At 38.2% G+C, this 24758-nt stretch overlaps 1 protein-coding gene across 3 annotated transcripts in view; it reads right to left on the bottom strand.

The window, feature by feature from the left end:
- lrp8 (low density lipoprotein receptor-related protein 8, apolipoprotein e receptor) overlaps positions 1-15399 on the bottom strand; it is a 204416-nt gene extending 189017 nt beyond the window's left edge. For all 3 annotated transcript variants that reach the window (XM_077533259.1, XM_077533261.1, XM_077533258.1), the window contains exons 1-2: positions 15205-15399; positions 14441-14566 (exon numbers count right to left, since the gene is read on the bottom strand). In XM_077533259.1, coding sequence (XP_077389385.1) covers positions 14441-14566; positions 15205-15271 — 193 coding nt within the window. In that variant the 5' untranslated portion in view covers positions 15272-15399. The remainder of the gene's footprint in view (positions 1-14440; positions 14567-15204) is intronic.
- Between the last annotated feature and the right edge of the window lie 9359 nt (positions 15400-24758).

Here is a 24758-nt window from a genome sequence, read left to right as displayed (position 1 = left end):
TTTGGCCATAATACACTGCCGAGGTATCTAATTGGGACCGGCAGATCCTCAGAATCAGACTTGGACTGACAAAAAAAAAAAATGTGATCGAGACATCCCTAATATGCAATACTGTAATATTCTTGATGTTATTCAGATGTGCATAGAGTTCAACAGTATTGGCAAGGCTTCAGTGGCAACATTGATAGGCACGATTCACATTTTCTGAAGATAATCATAAATGAGGGGCTAAAGTTGGGAAGCTGAGTTGTCACATCTTTAAAAAAAATACAAATAAAAAAAAAGTAGTGAACAGTACTTATAATGTATGTTTTAGTGGGCTTCTCAACTCTCAAAACAAGTAGTTTCTCACACACACGCACGGACTCACGCACATACACGCGCACCCACGCACGCGCACACGCACGTGCACACAGAAGGGCCTCCCATTGAGGTGTCACTGCTTCCAACCATTCAGCCTATGCCTCCAATGACACATTATAGTGCATGAGGTGAAGGGCAAAGCTAATCGGAGAGCACAAAAAGGGACTACTTGCCAGTAAAAACTACTGAAAACATCTTAGGAAGTGACATAGAGGTTGAAGAGAGAGGGCCAAGAAAACATCCAGCAAATCAGTTATGGTTGTTTAAATGATTGTCATCCACCAAAAATATACTGTAAAAATGTATACATGCATATTCAGGGAAGAACGACTCCTCGAGTTATTTGAGTAACTTGATCAATTAAAAAAAAAAATGTAATGCCTTGCTACCTGTTTATTTGGTGTGCATGGTTGGGAAGACAGTCATGACAGTAACAGCCACCAATGTGGTGAGAATCAATGTCAAAATAAAATCTTCCCAAATACCGTAATACACCAGTGCCTTTTAATGCTCTTATTTTGAAGTTTTTCCTGGCAGTGCAGGGTGGCGTGATGGCTTCCTGACTCCAACTTGGATACATGGAGTCCAGTTTCAGTTTAAATTGCCATCATAATCAGTTGCAAGTATCAATCAGTTGCCAACATCAACACAATGTTATCTTGAAATCATGTTCAATCTCTAATGTGGACACGAAAAAACCTCTTCAATTACAATTACATTGTAAAATGTGCCACCTGTTAAGTACTAGCGGCTAGTGGCTAGCAGCTAGCCGCTATAGTCATGAAGCAAGTGCCCCAGGATATTCTTATTCTACTTTCTTATTTTAATTTCTCAGTCCTTTTAAGTCATATTTGAAATTGAGTTTTTAATGATTCAAGAAATGTTCCATTCCTCAAAATTAAAGTACACAATTAATTAATTAAAATTAATAATAATTTTATTAATCGAAATTTCAATAGCGATGAAAATAACCATGATTCTTATTATTTCCATAATTGCCTAGCCCTACTTCTTACTTCTTTTCAAAGGCTGTAGTCGAAATGACTCGACTCACTTAGATGCTGACAGACTGCTGACACAGTTGCAGTTCCTACTGATCCATTTTTAACAAACCAGCCCTACTGAAATGTGCTGTTTTGGTAGGCAAAGTGTGGTCCTGTGGTTCTGACGTCACTTTGTCTCATAACCTAAAATCTCACTAATGTTTCTTGAGAAGAAAATACCGTTTGCTGCTATGCACAGTTTCAATTTGGAAAAATTAAAACAAATAGATCATTTTTAAGTGAAATGTGTTTTCTCCTGCGTAATCATAATCGTTCTTTAATCGAGCAATATATATATATATATATATATATATATATATATATATATATATATATATATATATATATATATATATATATATACATATATATATATATATATATATATATATATATATATATATATATATATATATATATATATACATATATATCAATTCCTATTATTTTTTTCTATTTTTTTTTTTGGCATCAAGATTACACCAAAGCAATACTTTTTATATTAAGGCTTCAGCCTTAACATAAAAACAACGAATAGGTGAATTTTTAGCCATAAATGGCTAAACATTGCTTAGTTTAGTTTTTTAATGAATAGGTGATTCCAGTCGCTCTAACGGTAACAAAAAAAAATATTTTAAACTTAAACCAACTGATGTACTCCAGTTAGAGCTATTAACTCATTTGCTCCCAATAACATGTAAATACGTTTTTTTTATGTTTTAAGTGTCCCAAAGACGTATTTATATGTTTGTTCTTTTTTTGTTTTTTATGCCAGAGCATACAGAAGGCTTTGATGCAGCCACTCAACTGAAAAGAACGGTTGCAGAAATGGTAGTTATTACACAAACGGCCAGCAGGTGGCAGCAGAGCAAAGGAGATCAACCAGGGCCATGTAGAAAAATAGCTAAATTACTTACAAATTTAAGTAGATTTGTGAAAACTGATTAAACTTAGCTCTCTTCTAATGCTAATTGCTGCAAATTGGAAACAGATAGAAACATACTTTTTTTTTCCTGATGAAAGAAGAGACTTTAATCTTTCTTTTGATAGGTTCCATGCTTTTATAGCAATAGAACACAATATTCTGTGGGCCTTGCAAAATCAGTCAAAATCCAGTAAAACAGAAGCAATCCCGTTCGCTCCCGTCAAAATGGCTGGGAGTGAATGAGTTAATCATAACCTCATATTATTTGTGTGAGTATTTGTTCAAACGTATTTGTTCTGTCCATAGATGATGAGATGTTGGATTAATATACAAGTGTCCTCCATTTCTTTCTAAACCCTTAAAGCTTCTCTCCATCTGCTTCTCAGCAGGTGTCCTGTTTAAAAAACGTAGTTGCATAAATCTATGAACAAACAAAACTGCTAACCTTTGTTAAAACCTGCATGCACACCAAACACTAGGTTCTGCCTAAAACATTTTATTTTTAAGATCATGGTGTTGGTAAATAGTTTTATTTAAGAATTACATAAAAACGAAAAGAATCCAAGTATTATGGTAACAGCTATGTTTAATTCAACAGCATTCGGAGCTGATTTCACAGCTGCTTTTGCCGAACAGAACAGAGAACGCTTAAAAAACAAGATTAGAGCAAATGTAAATAATACAACTGAGGCACATGAGTATATTTGGTTAATCTGGGCTGCAGATTAATGCCATGATACTGTGTCAGACAGACAGCTGGGGTGGGCAACAGCACTTCACACTCAAAGGCATAAAAAAATAAATAAATACGGTAGCTACATTTAAACGCATGCAATTTAACTGAAGCCTGTTCTACATTGTACAATTTGTGTCGTCTTCTAAGTTTAAAAGGGGCAGATTATGTGAAATTGACTTTTCATTGCTTGTATACACAGTTTGGTCTCTGGAGTTCCTGCTCACCCATCAAGTGTGAAATTAAACACCAAATAAATTTGCGCTGCCACATACACAAGTCTGCACAGTAATTTGACGAGTGTAATTTGGCGGCCTGGTTCAAGCTTCACGAGGAAAAATAGAATCCCTGCTGTCTTGTAAGGGGCTCGTATGTGATTTGCTGATCACAGTCGCTTGTTTAGGTACGGGGTGCTGCATGTTGCATTCTTAGTTCCACCCCTAGTTGTCATGGTGACAAAATGTGTACTTGCCATGGCCCCAGCAGTAGGCTATTTGAGGTGGGATCCTCGAGGGCTGGATCACTTAGATTGAGGCTGAAATGCCCTCTAAAAGTGGCTGATTTGAGTAAGGTAGAATTCCGTTTAAAATTGTGATCCCCTTTATTAATATATGCCTCACATGTGTGACAAGAGTAGGTCATTAATTTATTGAACGCATGATGGCTATGATGAGTGAATTAACCGGTGTGCGCCCCCTTCAGATCACGCTTATGAAATATTAGCACTTGCTGAAAAGAAAAGAAACACAAAGAGGATGATAAAAGGCAGGTGCTCACGTTCTTGACCCATATGGAAATGTTCTGTCTCTGTTTCTCCATATTAGGGATAGACCGATTATCGGCCGGGACGATATTTGTCAACATGCCAAATATCGGCATCGGCCTTTTTACGAATCTGTAGGCCGATAAAGCTGGAATCGCACCTAGCAGTGAATGCTTGCGAACTTAGCAAATGTTGTGTTTTCATCAGGATTTGCAAGATGTTCACCCAGACACTTTTTACTTGTTGCAAATACATTTCAAACATATTCAGACAATTGGTCACTGTCCGCGAAGATCTTTTGAACCCTGACGAAAACCCCAAATTAGATACATTTAATTTTACATACATTTGTCACTGCTGACACTGGGAACACTTTTTAATTTATAAGAAATAATAATAATAAAAAAAATAATAAAATTATGTTGAAATTTTGGAAAACAACATTTACACTAGAAAACTTTAGAAAACTATTTATTTATTTATTTATTTATTTATTTATTTATTCACTGCAAACACTGGAAAGTCCCAATACTTCTTAATTAATAAAAATAATAATAATAAAAAATACATTTAGAAATTATTTTGATTTTTTTTTTTTTTTTTTTTTTATTTACAGTAGACAATTATTTATATATTTTATTTATTTACTTGCTTAGTTTTGAATTTAGCTTAACACATGCTGGTTACCCTAGAGGTTCCCTATAATTTCTACAATTTCTGTTACAAAATTTTATTGAACAAAGCTGTATATTGTTTATGTTTAAAATGAAAAGAAAATGTAATTTATTTATTTATTTATTTATCTTTTTTATGCTATTATTTTCTCTTTTACTGCAAATGAATATCGGCTCCAAATATCGGTTATCGGCCTCCTTGACGACTAATAATCGGTATCAGCATCAGCCCTGAAAAAAAAAACATATCAGTCTATCACTACTCCATATCCATTTTGTTTGACCCTAATGACAACGGCTGTGACTGTGTGGACCAACCAGAGGTTCCGACTGCTTGTTTTGCACAGAGCGACGATGGCATCGGCAAAAAGCAGACACAGGCAAGATCATTTGTCATCTATCTTGATATCTGTCACAGCCCATCTTTGGTCGTATGAACATTACATCTTTCATCTTTGTTCCTGCATCACTATGAGATGTTCACCCACTGTTTTTGAGCTACAATGACAGATTTGACCCTCAAATGCTCAGCTTTCAAAAATCAGACATTTCACAATATAAAAAGCCTTTAAGAATTCAAGGTAATCATCAAATTGCACTTGAACATATTCCATTACAATAGCACACACGGAGGTCATAGAATTGCTGCACCACATACTGTATATCCACAACACCAAGGCAGGACAGAGATGTGTAACAGATGCAGTGATCGGGGCAAAAGCTACAAATTGGGCCTAAAATGAGCACGAGAGCAGCCAATACACAGAGAGACAGAATCGCCCTAGGCCAGCACTGACCTCAGCTAAAATTACCTCACTGCTGCTTTGCACTGCTGCACCCAACACCTATTCAGCACACTGAATACTGTTGTTTGATAGTATGTGATACTAGGTTTGACAAAGGTGATGCTCCCAGACATTGTGGGCTCCTCATCTGACAAAATGCTTCCAGTATGCGGCAAACAAATGAGTATAGTAAATATTCTGACATTTTGAGTAAAAAGCAAAAATAATTTAGTCATTATGGAAATGCAAAAATACTGTATTATTATGTAGAATACTAGAGTCACGATACAACCAGATACAGCTAAACTGATTTTTTTCTTATACTGTACAGAGGTGCATTGACATACTGTATGAGTTTCATTTGTCCCTTGACCACGCTCATAACACATGGCATTAACCTGCTATCAATTTCACACCTCCAAAAAAAAACAAGGAAAAAAATAACGTGTTTTTTAAAGAAACCTATACATCTAGTATTGCTTTTAATGAAAATATACAGTGAAATTATAATGAAATATTAAATACAATTTAAAGTAGGGCCCGTTGATTATAATCAGCCAATTATTGGCATTCAAACATTGGCCAATACAATCGGCCAATTGGGCCAAATAAGCAATCATTTTATGCACTATAAAATTTTTTCAATAATTAGTATTTTAATCGGTAATCTGTATTTGTTTCTGCCCGAAAACGGTATCAGCATCGGCCTAAAAAAAACAAAAAACAAACATTTTTCTGCAGAGAACAAAGAAAATTGTTCAAATATCTGTTGCTTGAAGATCTACAACTAGTGCTGGCGATACAGAAAAAAACATTTCTATCACGGTATATCATGATAATGATATACCACGATATATTTTCAGTTATTCTATATAAAAAATATACAATACACTATTACTCTTAACCTTTTGTCATTTTATTTTGAATTCACAGATCTGTATCAAATGAGAAATGTGTCCAGTAGTGCTGCTATATAAAAGTAGCAAATGTTAACAGAAGAGGCACAGTAACTGACATATTTTTTCACAAATTTATTTATGAATCTATATTAAAAAGGATGAAAAATAATGTTTCAGACATCAATGGATTAAAAATAAAAAATGATGAGCTCTCGGCCAACTATAATGTCATTTTGAAAATATTTATTGTGCAGAGTTCAAAAGTCAAAATCAAAACTCACAACTGCATTGTGAAATCGAATAACACTTACTAATGTTAAATGTATTCACTTTAGTATATCCATCCATTTTCTGAATCGGTTATCCACACATGTAATCTTCCTCCTCCGAGCTGATGTACGGGACACCATCACAATCACAACACTTCCTGTTTACCTAAGTGTGTAGAATAAGTTTGCTAAGTGTGTAGCATTAATTTTTCTCTCTAAAGACTCATTAAAATACCTACTATTATGCTATTCAATGTTGGACACGCTCCGCTTTAACTCGGTTCCAAAGCGAGAACATTGTAAAAAGTGTAATCGATCACAATAAAGTTAGCCGGTTAGCATAGAAATTAGCAAGGCTTCTCCATCTTTTTCTTGTTAATCACGCCTTGAATCTGTTCATGGGACCTTTGATACATTAGCCAGCTGAAGCTAACTGCTGTGACGTAGTACAAACTGATCTCTTCTCAACTTGAGTACCCGCTTGTATGTAACGCAAGCATCCCAGTGAACTTTTTGGGGGCATTCTCCGCCGTTCAATTTTTGGAAAAACTTTAAAATCCGTGTTTTGATGAGGACAAAAATGCACACTTATGCTGCATTCGAGGATGGTCGGATATTTAAAAAAGGTCACAATATTGTTAAAAAAAAAAAGAAAAGAAAAAAAGAACTCATATTAAAAAAAAGCACAATATTGTGCTTTTGTACAAAACATCAATGTATATAAACCACCGACAATCTCTAATAACAATATTGAGGTGCTTACTTGTTAATGCACGCACACATTGAGTTCCTCCACATGTTGACTCGCTTCACAAGCATATTATGTTCCCCTTCACCTGACAATTATTGTAGATATTAAACAGAAGGGCCAAAACATTCCTAATGAAAATTAAATTGCATTAATACACTAGTGCACAAATGGAAATCAACTTGACTTTTTTAACAGATGTGTTCCCTTTAAATATTGTGAACATGACGACGACGATATTGTTGCAGTTTTAATATCACGATATCACGATATTGCCCTTACTGTTACATCCCTATTGTATGCGCTCATTAGTTTCACAGCATTGAGTTAGTGGACATTCCTGAGAGAAAGTTTTGTGGTTGCTTTAAATACAAAATTTCTCTTTGTTTTAGCTTTTATTTGATAGTAAACGTATACTGTGTGTGGCAATAAACAACTTGAGGCTTCAAACTGGTGTTTGTTGTGAAGTGATTTGACTTGAATCCAGTGCCATCTTATACAGTAGGTCTCATATCTCAAATAGTCGCAAGTCAAAGCAAAATAAATAAAGAAATCAGCCAAGCAACCGCTTATATCTCAAAAAGTCAGATCACTAAAAGTCAGTTTCCTTATTTGAGTGTTCTTGAAGTGCTTAATCACCACAAAGACAGACAAATGTGTTGCTCAATGGTGAAATAAACACAGCACTGAGTATGACTTTCTAGATATCACTACATTGCAGCTGCAAACACTTCAGAGTTCACGCAGATTCAAAAACATGGGCGCGTACCCACACAATATCTGCAAACATGATGAGTGCTCACCTCTCATTTAAGTATCTGTGTTTAATATTTCAGTTTTTGTCTAATTCAGCGCTAACACTCCTTGCTTTCCATTTTCAGTATGTGTGCTTCTCTGTAATTAATTTAGCCACCGCCACTGTTCACTTTGACCTCACACTTTTAAGTCTGACCTCAGCTGTGTTACAGAGAATGGTGTGTGCGCGCGCGTGCGTGTGTGTGTCAGCATGACACTGACCCCCCTATCTTACACACTTACATGTAGAGCGGCAGCGTGAAATGTGTTGTGATGTCCCCTCCATGGGAAGCTAGTGTATGACGCTGCCCCCCTTTGACCTGCCCGGGCTCATTGTCATGCGGTTCCACACATTGACATAACCACTAATCAGGGTACACGTATGGTGGCTACACACAATTCATCCTGTTCAGCTTGCATACTACTTCTCTGTTACAAAACATCCATCCATCCATCTTCTTAACCTCTTGCTCCTCACAAGGGGGTGCTGGAGCCTATCCCAGCTGGCTTCGGGCAGTAGGCGGGGTACTGTTACAAAACTGACTTATAAAATAAAATAAAAAGTTTTATATTATATATTATTATTATTATATATATTAGCAATTATATATATTATTATATATTATATTATATATATATATATAGCTTTTATATTTTAAGTTGTTCTTGGAAGCACGTAGTGGGGTGGTGGCTGACTGGTCTTCCTGACTGGTGGCAGTTAGAGCTCAAGTTTACATTGCTTGAGCTGGGCACTTCCGTTATTCATTAATTCCCATTGATGACTATGCTCACCTTTCGGCGTGTGCTTTCGCATATTTGCCGAATACTTTACAGTCTTCCCTCGCTATAACGCGGTTCACTTTTCGCGCTCTTGCTGTATCGCGGATTTTTTTTTAAGTGCAATTTTGCATATTTTTTTACAGTAATATACCCATTTTATAAAATTTATGAAGGTTTGAACATTGTCAATGTTTGAACAAGAGAGAAATGTGAGAACATGTAAATGCCTCAATGAGAAAAGTGTATAAATTGTGCGGTCGGGGATTTTAGAGCCTTAAAACATTTATAAGAGTTGTAAAACATAAAGCTAACTATTTCACGGATTTCATTTATTGCGGGTATTTTTTGGAACCTAACCCCAGCGGAAAACGAGGGAACACTGTATAACGCAAAGGCTTGCGAAACTATTTGGAATGAAAGGAACCGTATCTGTACTCACTCTGATCGACGGATGTAAACGTGCTTCAGTTGGGGCTCAGTCCATGTATTTATCAGAGGTTTTGTGTCATTGTGCATTTGCCGCAAGGTGGGCATTGTCAGAGATGGGAATTGCCGATTAACGGAAGTGTCCAGCTCTGTGTATTGTCATCCCAAACTGTTTCCATCATCATCATCAGCATTTCAGCCTGAAATCATGTTCGGGGGGAGTCAGAAAGTCAGAATTCTGAGAATAAAGTGAAAATTCTGACTTTAAAGTCAGAATCCTGATTCATGCCAACCTTTTTTCCCCTTCTCTTTACTGGCCCTAAACCGCTTCTGTACCCCCAAGACAAATCCCTGAGGAACTCCACATTTTGCCACAAGGGGAGAAGGATGTACTCGTTTGAATGCAACAAACTGGATTTAGACTGCAAAATAGTTATGTGTAAACTAAAGCACCTCTGTGTATCGTGCACTCAATTCTGCCTTACTTGTTTCAAAATGTGTTTCATCAACAATCAAATCCCCCACAATTATCAGAATTATACATAAAAATAAAAAAAATCTACAATGTCCATCATTATTAGGGGTGTTAAAAAAAAATCGATTCGGCGATATATCGCGATACTACATCGCGCGATTCTCGAATCGATTCAATGAAAAAAAATTGTGTTTTTTTTTTTTAAGAGCTCAGAATTGTTCATTCGGTAGCCTTACCGATTCAACGTCTTATCATCATTGCCTTTTTTTTTTTTTTTTTTTTGTGTGTGTGTGAATCGATTTTTAAACTTCCATTTTTAATGGAAAAATATTCAACAAAACGTCTGACTTCGGGTTAGGATTCACACCTTGAGCATGGAAGAATGTTATATGAACGGAACATTAAGCCTTAATATTTTATTTTAATGCTGTTCAAACATGAAACAGATTACAACCTCTATAAGACTGAAATTTCAGATAAATAAATAATAAATTTTCATATAAATCTTACACTACAAGCTTATTGATTAGTATTTTCTAAATTTGAATGGAAAAAAATCGCAACAATCGACTTATAAATTCGTATCGGGATTAATCGGTATCGAATCGAATTGTGACCTGTGAATCGTGATACGAATCGAATCGTCAGGTACTAGGCAATTCACACCCCTTATCATTATTGTTGGCAAAGTGCAATATATTGCGGTAAATTACTTTTCATAAAAAGAGTCAACTACCACAATAATTTCTGTAGATGTTTTTTGTTTCTATTACTTTACTAAAATGACCATCCTATATTCAGTTCTATTATCATTAAATTACTGGTGGTGATCAGAAATCATTGATGTTCAACAGTTTTTTACAGTTATGCGGGGAGCAAGGAAAATGAAAGCTATCACCAGGTTCAGATAGATGATTTTGACTGTGGCACGTAGGATTAGGCATGTTTAAATCCACTTAAATCTGCTGTCAAAATGATAAGGCCTCTTTTTTTCCTCTGTATTCCCCATTTGAAATATAGGTCACCGTCATACATAGCGATACAGAGGAGGAGACTTGCCATGTGTTCACAAATGTTGAGCAGTGCTGCATTCACAACAAAGAAAGCACACACATACTCAAAAAGCCCCACTACCATCAACAGCGCTTTGCCGTCTCCCTGGGCAACAAGAGCGGAATCTACCAAGAGGCATGTTGAGAATGGAGCTGGAGGAAAAAGAGGAGAGCATGATCGAAAGCACAAAAGACATCCCAGGCTCCAGCAAGTATCTGTGCGAGACTTGTCAGATGCTGCAGTTGCTACAGTACTACTGTAACATACAGTACATGCTGTATCTGCACTGACTGGTCATGTCAATTAGGTACACCTGCAAAATTTTGTTAGATCAATCCAAGAGTTAAATCAAACATTTCGGCTTTTAATCAAGTGAGAATGCTCAATTTGAATTCATTTTAATGTCTCAGGTGTAAGGTGTAAATGTACTGAAATGTAGTGTTTCTTTTTAACCATTCTTACTTAATCTAACTTACCAAATAAGTGGTGCAAAGTACATTACTACCTCATATATTTGTCTGAAACGTGTTTAATAGGGATGTAACGATATCCAAACATCACGATACGATATTATCACTATATGAAGGTCACGATGCGATAATTATCACGATATTGTGTTGGCGATATTTAAAAAAGATCACAATATGTAAAAAAAGAGCTCATACTAAAAAATAAATAAATAAATAAATAAATAAATTAAAAAAGCACAGTATTGTGCTTTTGTACATAACAGCAATGCATATAAACCACCTACAATCTCTAAATAACAATATTGTCATGTTTTGGTTCTGTTTAGGGTGGGTTTTGCTTTGTTTTTGTTGGGTTTTTAGTTTGTCATGTTTTGATTTCCTGGTTTTCCCTAGTATCGTTAAGCCTTTCCATGTCCACCTGTGTTTACCTGCCCATCCTCATGTGCCATCCAATCAGCAACCCCTTCCACTTGTGTCTTGCCCAGCTGTGTCTCGTCGTGTGTAATTAGTGTGTGTATTTAGTTATCGGTTTTCGTGTCAGTGTTTGTCGGTTCATTATTCTTGTTTCCCCACATTCATGTTGCCAGTGTTTTCATCTGCTCCTGTATAGTTTTCCCTCTGGTATTTTTGTATTCGTTGTCACCAAGCCCTGTTTGCTACTTTGGTTTTGTTGGATTAAATTTTACTTCTTTTTTCGCACCTCTGCCTCCCTGACTCGTCCGCCTCCTGCATTTGGGTCCACCACCACACTTCCGCGTTCATGACAAATATTGAGGCACTTACTTGCTAATGCAAGCACACATTGATCGCTTCACAAGCAAATTAGGTTCCCCTTCATCTGACAATTAGCATATATTTTAAACATGGAAGGCCAAAACATCCCTATTGAAAGTTAAATTGTACTAATAAATTAGCCACTAGAGGGTGATAGAACTGCAAAAATGTAAATCAGCCTGACTTTTTTTAACAGATGTGTTCCTTTTAAATATTGTGAACATGACGACGACGATATTGTTGCAGTTTTAATATCACGATATCACGATATTTCCCTGATCGTGACATCCCTAGTGTTTAAAAAGATGAATGACATGTTTATTAGGGCTGGGTATTGCCGCCAACCTCACGATACGATACGTATCACGATACAGGGGCCACGATACGATACGTATCGCGATACATATGTATCCCAAATAAGAAACATTTTATTTTATTTTATTTTATTTAAACAAAATATAGGAAAATTGGTACACTGAGACACGTGCCATGTTAAATTTATCAATAAATAAATGTTGACATTCTTCCTCTGCTTTCATTTTTCTTTGCAAGACACAGTGTCCAATCACCGGTGAGCTATTTTTGCATTAATTGAAGGCAATTAACTTCAAAGACGCTGCTGGTTTTTATTTTTTAGGTACAATGCAAGCCCCAAAGGCAAACGTGAACTGCCGATTTAAAGTTAACGAGCAATATCGATTCTGATGCCTGTGTATCGATACGTGTATTGTGATGAGGCCCGCAACGATATATTGTCGTATCGATTTTTTGAGCACACCCCTAATGTTTATCTTCAGTGAAGCCCAGTTCAAAATTGTTAAATTCCACACAAAAGTGAAGCCACAACTACAAAAAAAGAATCATTATAATATTGTACATAAAGGGTCATCCAAACAACTCAATTTGAGTCAGTATATCCCAAATGTACAACTTGATCACCCAATAAGAGCTCTGGGAGGCACTGCATTGTACATTTTAATTTTCAAACAAAATTCTCTTTTCAATTTGCCACCAGGATCATTCTCCAAAATGACTCTGCCCTTTCATTCAGATGAGCTCTGCTTGACATCATCCCGTTCCTTCTGATCTAAACTTATTCAATCATTTCCCAGATCCTCCTCCTTTTCACTCAGCTTTGCCAGTGATATTAGGTTGCAGGGAGGGTGCACAGTGGTGGCATCTGTTGGAAGAGCTGGCATAGCGCCAGCCACTAAGCATCGCTCTGGCAACCGGGCTCATGCTACTGGATTTATCCTTGACCAACCTATCAGCTGATGCTCATTCTGTGCATAGTCTCTCTTGGCACTTTGGCACGGCATTTTTGCTCACAGGAAATTCAGAAATGGTGGGTGTTATAATGCTGAAGGAGTGAGGTGTTTAGTGCGCAAGGGACTAAAAGAGAGCAAAGTGCCAAGTGGGAGCAAGTATAGTATAAATATATAAAAATGAGTTATACAACACAGCTAAGCGATACAAAGGTAAAATGTAAATTCAGACCTGAAGACACTGAGAGGAGCACAAAAGCAAAATATAACCACATGCAGCAAATATTTGTTACAATTTCAGTAATCACTCCTATCAGACTCATAAATCTAACAACACTTCCTTTCAGCTATTGCCCACAAGACGCTGAATAATCCCAATCAGCGTGTGAGTGAAAATGTCACAGCAATCATTTCGGAAAGTCTTGCAACATTCAAGGCCAGCGAGCATTGTGGCTATGCAAAGTGAGAGAACGGTTGCGGTGGTGCACAAGACAAGTGATGAATCAATTGGCCACTAATATAACCATTCAAGCAATTAGAGCCTTGACACATTCATAAGCGATAATTACTTGTCGGGTTGTCCATGCAATTTGATAAAGGCATTCAGAGGAAGTAAGAGGGGAAATAATGTGCTTTGGTCGGCTTCCCACTTTTTCTTGAGGACATTTGATTGATCGATGACAATATGTTTTTCTGTATTTTGCACACTGATTATTGTCAGACAACACACAAAAGTGACCTTGAAACCAGACAGTTATAGTACATCCAAAATCTATAGCAGTAATATTTGCATGAAACGGAATTACTCACTAGACTATGGCATAATACATAGTTGTCCTGATGTGACCCAACAGGGGCAAAACCCAAATTTGCACAGGAGAAAATATCATAAGAATTAAGCAAATTCCTGAGGCCATATGACCTTTTGTCTTAGGTTTTGCAAGTCCTGCACATTGATGTGTGCATGAGATTCCAAAGGGGCCCAGCAAGAAAAGTAGCTTATTTTCAGCATAACTTATTTAACATCTGCAAGGTACCACTTGATATCTGAGGGAAAAGTGCTTCATGCAAGAACATTTTTGTAGGAAGTATGAGGGAGTGCCATTTGAAATTGTTTGGAAGGTCATTTCCAGACAATAATGAATACACAGAAAACAATAGCATAGATTTATTTTTGCAGCCGTGCACTAGGCTACTTACGACAGTTCTCCTCGTCGCTGTTGTCCGAGCAGTCATCATCATCATCACATCTCCAAAGGGTCGGGATGCACCTTCCATTGTTGCACTTAAACTGCCCGGCTTCACACTGCGATTCCGAATGAATTCCTGTGTTTTAACAAAACAAGGTGTCAGTAAGCTTTCATTTCATCACTGTGATAAATGAAAAGTAAAAATGTCATTTTATATAATCAAATTGCAGTGGTTTAATGTAATGTAAAGGTGTTTTCACATTATATTTACTAGGACTGTAAAATGTAATTTCATTCAGATTTAAATACCTTGCCTGAAGTGTGGTCTAAAGTTTTAATTTCCGTTTGGTTTACACAGTATGTCACATCTATTATAGACGTATTATTTAACTGCATTAATATTTCTGAGTGCTTTGCTTTTTTCTTTTGTTAAGTTGTGTCAGTGGACTACTTTTGCAGTACGTATTTGAAAGACTTATTTTTGTCACATCTTACTACCACACATTTTGTTCCTGTGCAAAAAGACAAAACAGATTGCAGCCCATAATGATACACATCCTCCACACACGCTGCATGTATAACACGTGCGATCTGTGCCCACTCGCCAGTGTAGGCTACATCTGCCCTCCAGCACATTGTCACCTCCTGTCACTATTGTGGTTCTCATTTGCGTGTGCTGGCAAGTTTTTTTCCCCCCAAAACATGAGAATCGCACGTCCTGGTAGTCTTGCGATGCGAGATGCCACTCGCTCCCAATGAGGCACAGCGTCTTACCTTTCGCGCATCGGAGCTCCATAAGCAGCAAATGAAACAGCACGAGCTTGCCGACTTCTTTCCACATCTTTAAGTCCTCCGGACTCTCATGCAATAGAAACCCAACCGAGTGATCCCCGAGATGTTGTTTTGTTTGGTGTTAAAGCTCGCTCTCCCTTGTTCCTCAGCCTGCGTAAATCTGTGTGACCCGCTCGGCTCCCTCCTTTCTCTTTCACTCTCTCTCTCTGCCTCTGCCTCGGCTGCAGTTTGAATCCGTGACGTTTATGGGCGGGATAGCTGAAGCTGAGGGTGGTGTGGTAATTGGCAGTTGGTTTAAAAACCAGCTTGGGAGGTCGTACCTGCTGGCACTGCTGAGTCACGATGAGAGCGACGCATCCTGATTCCCGACAGTCACTAACTTTGAATGGCCCGTCTCGCTCTGTTAGAGGATTGGACCTGCTCGAAGTATCCTACAGTCAAATTCATCTTGCAGGATTTGTAGAGGTAACAACACAGTGAACTTTTATTCCCAAATTATTGACATAAGCAGTGGTGGGAGTAAGTCCGTTTATGTTATAAAATGTTCCCACAGTTACAAAAGACAGCAATGAAAGAAATAATATAAACAGTGAGATAAATTTAAAATTCATTTTTAATTTGGTCAATAGAAGGGGTGGGACAAGAGAAAAATGGCAATTTAGGGCGTATTCCAGACTAATTTGGTCAGAGTTTCCCCCAGCGTTTTATCAGACTGGCGGCCCGCCAGGCTTTTTCTTGCCCTTAACTCACCCCGTCAACGAACGACGAATAGTAATCACCACAGAATAAGGACTAAGCAGATCGGTCATCACAACAGCATGCTACTTAACACAAAGTGATGGGCTAACCTAATGTTGTTTTACTTTTGGAAGAAAAAAAATACAGTGTATAATATGTGTGCGAAATCGTGATGGGATTTTCGGCTCTTTTCGGTGATCCGGTTCATTTGGATCGGCTCAGTGAAAAGAGTCGTCTCTTTTTGGCTCTCAAACGGCTCTTTTAACTTTAGTTTTGCACTCATTCCACCCCCACGAGACACTCTTCCTCACCCATTTCATGGCAGGTGCCTGGTCCTTGTAACCATACCGGAGCTGGCCGAATAAAATGGATGGATGGACTTTGGGTAGGTGATATTAACTCATTCACTCCCAGCCATTTTCACTATGAAGCAAGCCCCTTAGGTTCCGGCTGTTTTACTGGATTGTGACTGATTTTGCAAGGCCCATAGACTATTGTGTTCTATTGCTATAAAAACATGAAACCTACCAAAAGAAATATTAGAGTCAGGAAAAAAAAAAGGATATTTCTATTTTTTCCATTTTGCAGCAATTAGCATTAGAATATAGCTAAGTTTCATCAATATTCACAAATCTGTTTAAAACAGTGGGGAAAAGAGCTTTTTGCAACATGGCCCTGGTTGATCTCTTATACTCTGCTGCCACCTGATGTCCGTTTTTGTAATTACTACCATTGCTTCAAGCATTCTCTTCCGTATGCTGCATCAAAGCCTTCTGTATGCTCTAGCATAAAAAAAAAAAAAAACATAAAAATACATTTTGGGAGCAAATGAGTTCATTTGTTTTCTGTATGGACGCTCATTTGTTATGTCAGAGAGCTTCCTTTATTGGCTACATTCCATTCACATCACAGTCTGCGGAGTTAGCTGCCTTTGGAGAACCTCGGCTTCCCAATATTTTCGGTGTAAATATTGAACACATTCATTATTTAAGCTTGTCAGCCCTGACTGGTTTTGGACCCAATTATCGAGACAAATCCATTCTTAACACAGCTCACATAAAGATAATCTTATAAGACAATCTTATAAGACATAAGATTGTCAGGCGGTTGACATCGTTGGTATATGCTATATAAATAAAGTTTGATTTGATTTGGTCGGGAAGGGGGGAAATTATGACAAAAACAGCCTAATTTTCTTTGTGTACCAGGCTTTACATTAACCTGGCAATAGCCAGACTGATATTGTGATTCACTCAAGGGAGCTCTCCACAATATCAATCTGGGACTGCTCCACATCTTCTTTCTTGTCGAGGTGGGGCGGGCATGGACATCTTACCAGCTAAAAATGCACGAAGCGCCTCTCGCTGTTCAACATTCAACAAGGAAACGGTGAGTAATTCTGCGAGAACAGAATTAATTGCAGCGTCCATTCATCCATGTTAGGTTTGTTTGTTTGCCCTGGCGTTGGTGCTGGCTTCCTGGTTTCATCACAGCAGCAGATCCCGCCCCAAACACAATGTCGCTCTGTGATTGGTCCGAACCACCAGTGGTTCGGATCGGTGGAAATCAACGGACTCCGTAAAAGATGTATTCTCTAGAGTTTGTTAACTCAGAAATACTGCAAGAATTTATCTTGCAGAGCAAGGTTAAGCACATGTCAATGTACATAAAAACTGTGAATGAGCATCGCAAAGCAGAGCTCGCCTTATTCTGTGTCGTGAACACAGTACAACGCACCAACAAATAGTCATCAAGAAATCCGGGCGTGGACAGAGAACCAGCACATAATTCACAAAGTTGATACTTTTCCATTCCCTTAAGTTCTGACCTTACAACATTTCCAGAGATATACAAACAAACATTATTTTGGATCTCATCAAGACGAAACTTTGAATTGATGTTGATGGTAATCAGCAGATTTCACACCGTAACGCCTAAATGAATTTTGACATTCATTAATCGTACGTAATAGAGCAACTTGGACAATTGATAATGCTGCAGTAATTTCCGTACCACTTTTTGTCGTTTTTTTTGGCGGATCCATCATTCATTGCACGTTTGTCAAAATCAATCGCATATGAACTTAATATGAACACGGAAGCGAATCTTCTCTCAACAAAACTATATGATTGGCCATCACAGAAATTGCTGAGGTTTGCCAGACTCACCCGAAGGCGCCTATTGACACTTCTGCTCATTCCTTCCTCTGTGGTAATCACTAGATGTCGGTTGCTCGGTTGACATTGAGTTGATGTTTGAAATATATAACAGTGCATGTAGTTGTCTTACAGGTTTTAAGAGGAAACTTGATGTGACAGAGCACATACCTTTACATTTATAACTGACAATATTCCTGCAGGCAGTGAAAATCACTTATTTAGATGTTCAGTGAATGAAAAGTAGGATGTGAACTAAATTATGCCTGTACTGCAGCACTAAGCAGTTGGGCTTACTGCAGCTCAACTGCAGCTCAACATGGCTCATGTTTGAAAATGACTTCATCATGTCAATAATACATGTAGGTCTAACTATTGTGCAAATGTACATTTAACACCATGATATTTCCCCTGTAGGAGGCCAGGGACAGTTGTAACACATGTCGCTTGTAACACTTGCAATTACTCCAATCAGGAACAAGTTCAGAACCACCTAATCACTTAGCACAGTGATGAGCAAACTCGGTCCCAGAGGGCCAAAGTCCTGCAGGTTTTGGATGTTTCCCTTCTCCAACACAGCTGGCATATGATGAGCTCATCAGCAAGCTCTGCATAAGCCTGGACGATCCTGTTCATTGGAATCAGCTTGTGTTGGAAGAGGGAAACCTCCCTAGTTGAGTCCAGGCCATCCCAATCCTGGTCCTCAGTGGTCAGAGTCCTGCAGGTTTTAGATATTTCTGTCCTCCAACACACCTGATTCTGAAGATCAGGAGCGTTATCAGGCTTCTGCAGAGCTTTCTGATGAGCTGATTATATGAAGACGTGAACGTATCGGTGAGTGAACGAGTCAGTGAGTGAACATGCTACATCCTTTTCCCATTCACGTACGATTCATTGAGTGCACCTACTGCCACACCAGTTTGGTGAAAAAATCTTTTAAATGGTTCGTGTTAATGAACTGATTCTGATAATTCAGTTCACTTAAAAAAAAAAAAACTGCCATGTCTATCACTGAAGCAGAGGTAGAAAAAAATGTGTGAGGACAAACTATTTTTTTAACTCTTTTTTTATTTTATTTTTATTTTTTATTTTTTTATTTTTTGTGATTACATAGCCTGCTTTGTAGTTGAACCCATTAAACGTCCACCCATTCATACAGCCATCCATTATATAAACCATATCATGTTAATTATGTGTCTGTTTAGCTATATTTCATTGAGATTGATTGAGACAATGTTTTAGCTGTTAGCGCTACGCCAAGCTAGCTCATTGCCAATGGACCCAGGAACAGTTGTTACTTACTTGCCAGGGGTAAGTTGTAACATTTACTAAATTAGACAATTTACTACAAGCTTAATTTGGCTTGAATTGCATCAGTACAAATCTGAATTTTTTTGGAAACACAAGTTTGCACCTTCCCAATTAAGTAACAGATCATCCAGGTCCAAAGCCCCCCCCCCCCCCCCCCCCCCCAAAAAAAAAAAAAGAAAAAAAGAAACTGTGCCTTTTGAAGAGCACTGTCTGCTGAAAAACTGCCTTATCTTAAGCCCAACTGTTGTTCGACCCTTTCCAATAGCTACAGCAATAACTGATATACCTGTCAATATGACACTGGAAAAGATGTGCTCTGGTAAGGTGAAAAAGAAAATAAGCTTATAAACAAACAAACAAACAAACAAACAAACTTTGTTGTGGCAAATGTACAGTGGCACCTTCTGTACAATTTTAATCTCATGAAGATTTGTGTTTTGTGTATTTTGAATCGTACTCTGCAAAACCACAACAATTTTGTTTAAAATGTTTTGAAAAAATAATTTACAACTGACCTGAACCATCGGGTCAATTGTAACATTTCACTCCTTGTATTTGCGATTAAGTCATGCATTTTCTGATTGTGTTGCCCAGGCATTTTCCATGCCATTTATTAATTTGAACACCCAAGGTCAAGAGAGCTCAAAGTTAGAGACATAAAAGTCATAAATGTTACAATTGCCGTCGGTCTCCCCTACATAATTATTAAAAAACTAAAAAGTGTGAAACAAAAGGTGCACATTAAAAAGGCATAGCCTATGTCTCATGTACATTTAAATGTTAAGTTATGAGTGTTGTTACAGTTTGAGGGGAAATATAGAGCTATTGTTGCATGATAAACATTTTTAAATCAGTTTACACAACAATGAAATGTTTTATTAACTAAGTGTTGTGGGAGGGATGTGATTGTTATTGGTATGGAAATAGATCATGGACATTTAGAAAATGTTGCTATAATCATCCACAAAATGATAGCATTTCCGTCCAGTGATGATTGTTTATTCTGTGGGATGAACCAGAAACAATATGTGCACAGCTGGTATTGGCCTACATCCTCTCTGTTTTGAGTTGAGTGCAATATGATTCATGCAGGCAAAAGTACCACACATGTATATTGTGTCATCTCTCATCCATCAAGCCCAGAGGAATACACCATTTGTGCTGCACCTTCAGTGCTGCCCCGCAGTAGCAATGAGCTCCAAATCAGAAGGTGAACTAGAGCAGAAGAGCAAGTTCGCTGTGCAGACTCAGTTGACAACTGCCAAATGTTGAAAGAAAGTCTACAGGTTTGTAGTCCAAGGAATAAAATCTTGTAAATTATTAGATAACAAATATTTAGATCTTTTACATCTCAAGAGTCTGAATTCATCCCAGTATCAGACAGACACAATAACATGAATAACTGGCGGGGATTTTTTTAATTATAAGTCTTCAGAATTGGCTCCAGCCTGGATCCACATTTCCAGATCATTGCATTCAGTAGCTGAGGCTCATGGGCATCAGTATTGAGAGCACATCTGCTACCCCAACGCTACCATTCACGTTTTGTGAGGATATACGGTACAGAACGCCAGCCTTTCAATATATTGTAGCTTTTTTTGTTTTTTGTTTCTTGTGTAGAAAATGTGAAAAGTGTAATTGTCGCAGCTAAGTTAAGCTTTGACCTTTGGCATACAAAAGCCATAACCATCTTGTGAAAGCATGTGACTTCATCACTGTGACCTTTCACTTGTATCAATCATGCCATTCTTTTAAGTAGATGTTTGAACTAACGTTACAGAACAGCGTCAATGAGTGGCATCCTTTGTATGTATGACTGTAAACAATTTAGAAGATTAATCTGAAACAACTGATAATCTTATCTAGCTAACAGTGACGTGAAATTCAACAGCAGAGCAGTACGAATGCAGCTGCAAACAGTGAACATATTTCCACACTCAACTGTTTCAGATTTTCTCCCCCACCCTTGAGGTCAGTGCTGAAATTGTGTTCATCGGTCATCCCTGCATATTGCATTCATCTTGGCTGCAGGAAAGTGAGCGAGTCAGACTGATACCTTCAGACCTTTAAGTGATTACTTTTCACTCTGTGTCTTTATCTGCCTCTATTTGTCTCTGTTCTCCTCTTAATCTGTTTCTCCCGCATCTACTCCATCCACTCCTTACTCTTTCCTCTGAGGCGTGTGACTTACTGTGTAGTGTTGTTGGGGAAAGGCAACACATCTGGTGGTCAGCAAATTATCTATCTTTTCTGCAGTGTTGCTCCGTGTAAATAGTGTATTGGCACAGCGCTTATGTGTGTGGACTGTACACTTCTCTGCCATTACAGCTTGTGACCCAAAAACCATGATTGCGGTCTTGCTGATAGCTGGCCACGTGCCTGGTGCAGTTAAATTGCACTGTATGAAATGTGTACATCATTATTAACATTCCACGACAAAATATTAACCAATAAATAATAATAATAATAATAAACCATCTCCCAACGTTTCACCTGCATTTTGCAATGCTGTGATGGCGGCCTCAGTTCTGATGATGTCGTCCATTATGCTCTCTTCGTCTCCCTTCTGAAGTGAAGTAAGCATAGTGTACAGACTGATTGTGTGAGGTTTACCTTTCCCGGCATAATTCTTATTTCTCATTCAATTAATTTTTATTGAGTTTTGCATCTGAGAAAATGCAATGTCGTCATATATTTACAGTATTAAACATGCTTAACAAATGGCATTTACCAGTCAAAACCTTTCCTTAGTAAATTAGGTGTTGTACACAAATGGAATAAGTTGCTAAAACAACTAGCCTAGAGAGTAGGGAGAGAGAGAGAGAGAGAGAGAGAGAGAGAGAGAGAGAGAGAGAGAGAGAGAGAGAGAGAGAGAGAGAGAGAGAGAGAGAGAGAGAGAGAGAGAGAGAGAGAGAGGGGGGGGGGGGGGGTCGAGGTCTGGGTCAGTGCAGGTAGAAGCATGTGAAGTGTTTGAAAAAATGCTAATAACTCTTGAGTGCTTTACGGGTGGCACGGTTGATGAGTGTTTAGCACATACGCCTCCCAATACTGAGGACTCGGGTTCGGTGCAGGCTCCAGCCTTCCTGGGTGGAGTTTGTTCTCCCCGTGCCTGCATGGGTCTTCTCCGGGTACTCCGGTCTCCTCCCACATTCCAAAGACATGCATGGCAGGTTGATTGGGTGCTCCGAATTGTCTCTAGGTATGCTTGTGTGTGTGGATGGTTGTTTGTATTTGTGTGCCCTGCGACTGGCTGGCAACCAGTTCAGGGTGTACCCTGCCTACTGCCCAAAGCCAGGTGGGATAGGCTCCAGCAACCCCCCATGAACCTTGTGAGGAGCAAGCGGTTCATAAAATGGATGAATGGATGAGTGCTTTACATTGATTTTCGATTTCAACACAGTAACGTCAATGATTTCATCTTTAAGATGAATCAAATAGCTGAATTTGTGCATTTCCTGCTCAAATCTGGTCAAATGCGTGAGCGAGAAAGGATCATTGCACTTTGAGTCCCTCCAGCTCACACAAGAGACATAGCTTGTATGCCTTTATATTGCCAAATACGTGTTTAATCACACGTACATGCTGATGTTCAACAGTCTGTCGAATAATTTAATGAATACGTGTGACAAATTTAGTCTTTCTGTCGGCCAGAAAAGCAACTCAAAGAGCTTAGAAAGTACCGTGCCACTGTCAGTGCTGCAATATGTAGACGAAACGCAGCACTCTTCACAAACACAGCCACAAGATTCAACCTCGGCTGGTTTTGAGGATGTGCAGACCTGGAGCCATCATCTTGAAAAGAGAGTCCCTGGTGGTCATCATAATTCTTTACAGTTTGACACAAATTGGTTTGTTAGAAACATCAGACATACAGTTACGATAACAGACATCTGGGTTTTAATCAGGATTTCATAAGTTCTTCATATCATTTTAATTTATAAAGGAGAAATCGGGGGGGACGGCAACAGTAACTAACTTGACCTTACATTAAATATGTGTTCGTTTTTCTGGCTGTCAGATTGTTGAACAGCATGGCCTGACCAGGAATGAACCTCACCGCACGTCACTGTTCCGAATGACCTCTTTAACCCTCAGGACGGGCATGACTATATTCTTGCACTTAGTGCTCTACGGTTTAGGCAACACATCATCAAACAATGCATGCTAATTTTAGTATGTACAAAGTAGTAATGAATAGCGAAGATGGTCAGCGGAATGTATCCAATTGAAGGAATACATTTGATTTGTGAAATGTAGTGTAGCAAAGGTAGAGAATGTAGCCTTACAGGGGCACTGCTGCTCTCAAATTTGTCCTGTACTATTCTATCATACATGTCTTCCACTTTACACTCCCTCGTGCAAAACTATAGTTTCACTCTGGGTATCCTATCATAGGCTTTCTCTAGATCTACAAAGACACAAGGCCGCAAATGTGCATTTAATGATTATTTATTTATTTATTTATTTATTTCAAAGATAAGTTGCAATCCCTTGAGCTCCATTTTCAGTCAGCAATATTCCCTTTGATTTTGTTTACAGCGCTCATGTCAGGCTCAGCAAATCCATATCCTCAAAAGTGTTATTGATAACATTATTTTGTATGGGAATTGAAATCAAACATGGCTGAAATGTAGTCATTTGCTGACAGATGACTGGTCACCTCCTACTGAAGGATAGGTTTTCAGCTTTAAGGAGACATAATCACACATACACTTGAAATTATATCTCAGCACATAAACCCCATACATAATTCAAAAGTCAAATATTCCTCATGCTCTAGTAATCTGGTTAAATAATTTGGGATTACATAGCCTTAGCTGCACACCAGTTAAGGGGATCAGATCCCTGCCCATGAAATGTCCTCTGTTGTGTGGTACAAAGGACATCTCAGACCTCCATGTATTTGCAGACGGATAATCTCTAACTGGCTTCAGCCATGAACACAAGCATGGTTCCATATCTGGGATTTTTTGTTAACAGCTAATAGGAATGTTTATTCCGCCCCCCAGGCCAAGATACGACATTGACTCAGACAGTTTAATGAGGAACCACACTGGGGTGCGGCCCATGATTGGTTATTGAAAGGGAAAGCCTGTGTTTTCTAATTTGCCATGTTAAACAAATGTCACATAAATAACATTTATTTACCACGGTTATTGAATGAAACACAACTATAAAACCTGCCAGAATATCTGTTTTTCCTCTTCTATCTACATCAAGTCTAAATTGGAACTAATTTCATACAGATGTGTTTGTCTGTTTGGAAAAGGCTTTGTGTCTTTTTCCAATAGTTTCCCCATTAGAGAGACAAATGTCTCCATAGTTTCGCCA

The sequence above is a fragment of the Festucalex cinctus genome, chromosome 10 (assembly GCF_051991245.1).
Source record: "Festucalex cinctus isolate MCC-2025b chromosome 10, RoL_Fcin_1.0, whole genome shotgun sequence".
Lineage (NCBI taxonomy): Eukaryota > Metazoa > Chordata > Actinopteri > Syngnathiformes > Syngnathidae > Festucalex > Festucalex cinctus.
Note: the sequence above shows the minus strand (reverse complement) of the source record. Positions and strands in the feature narration are given on the sequence as shown.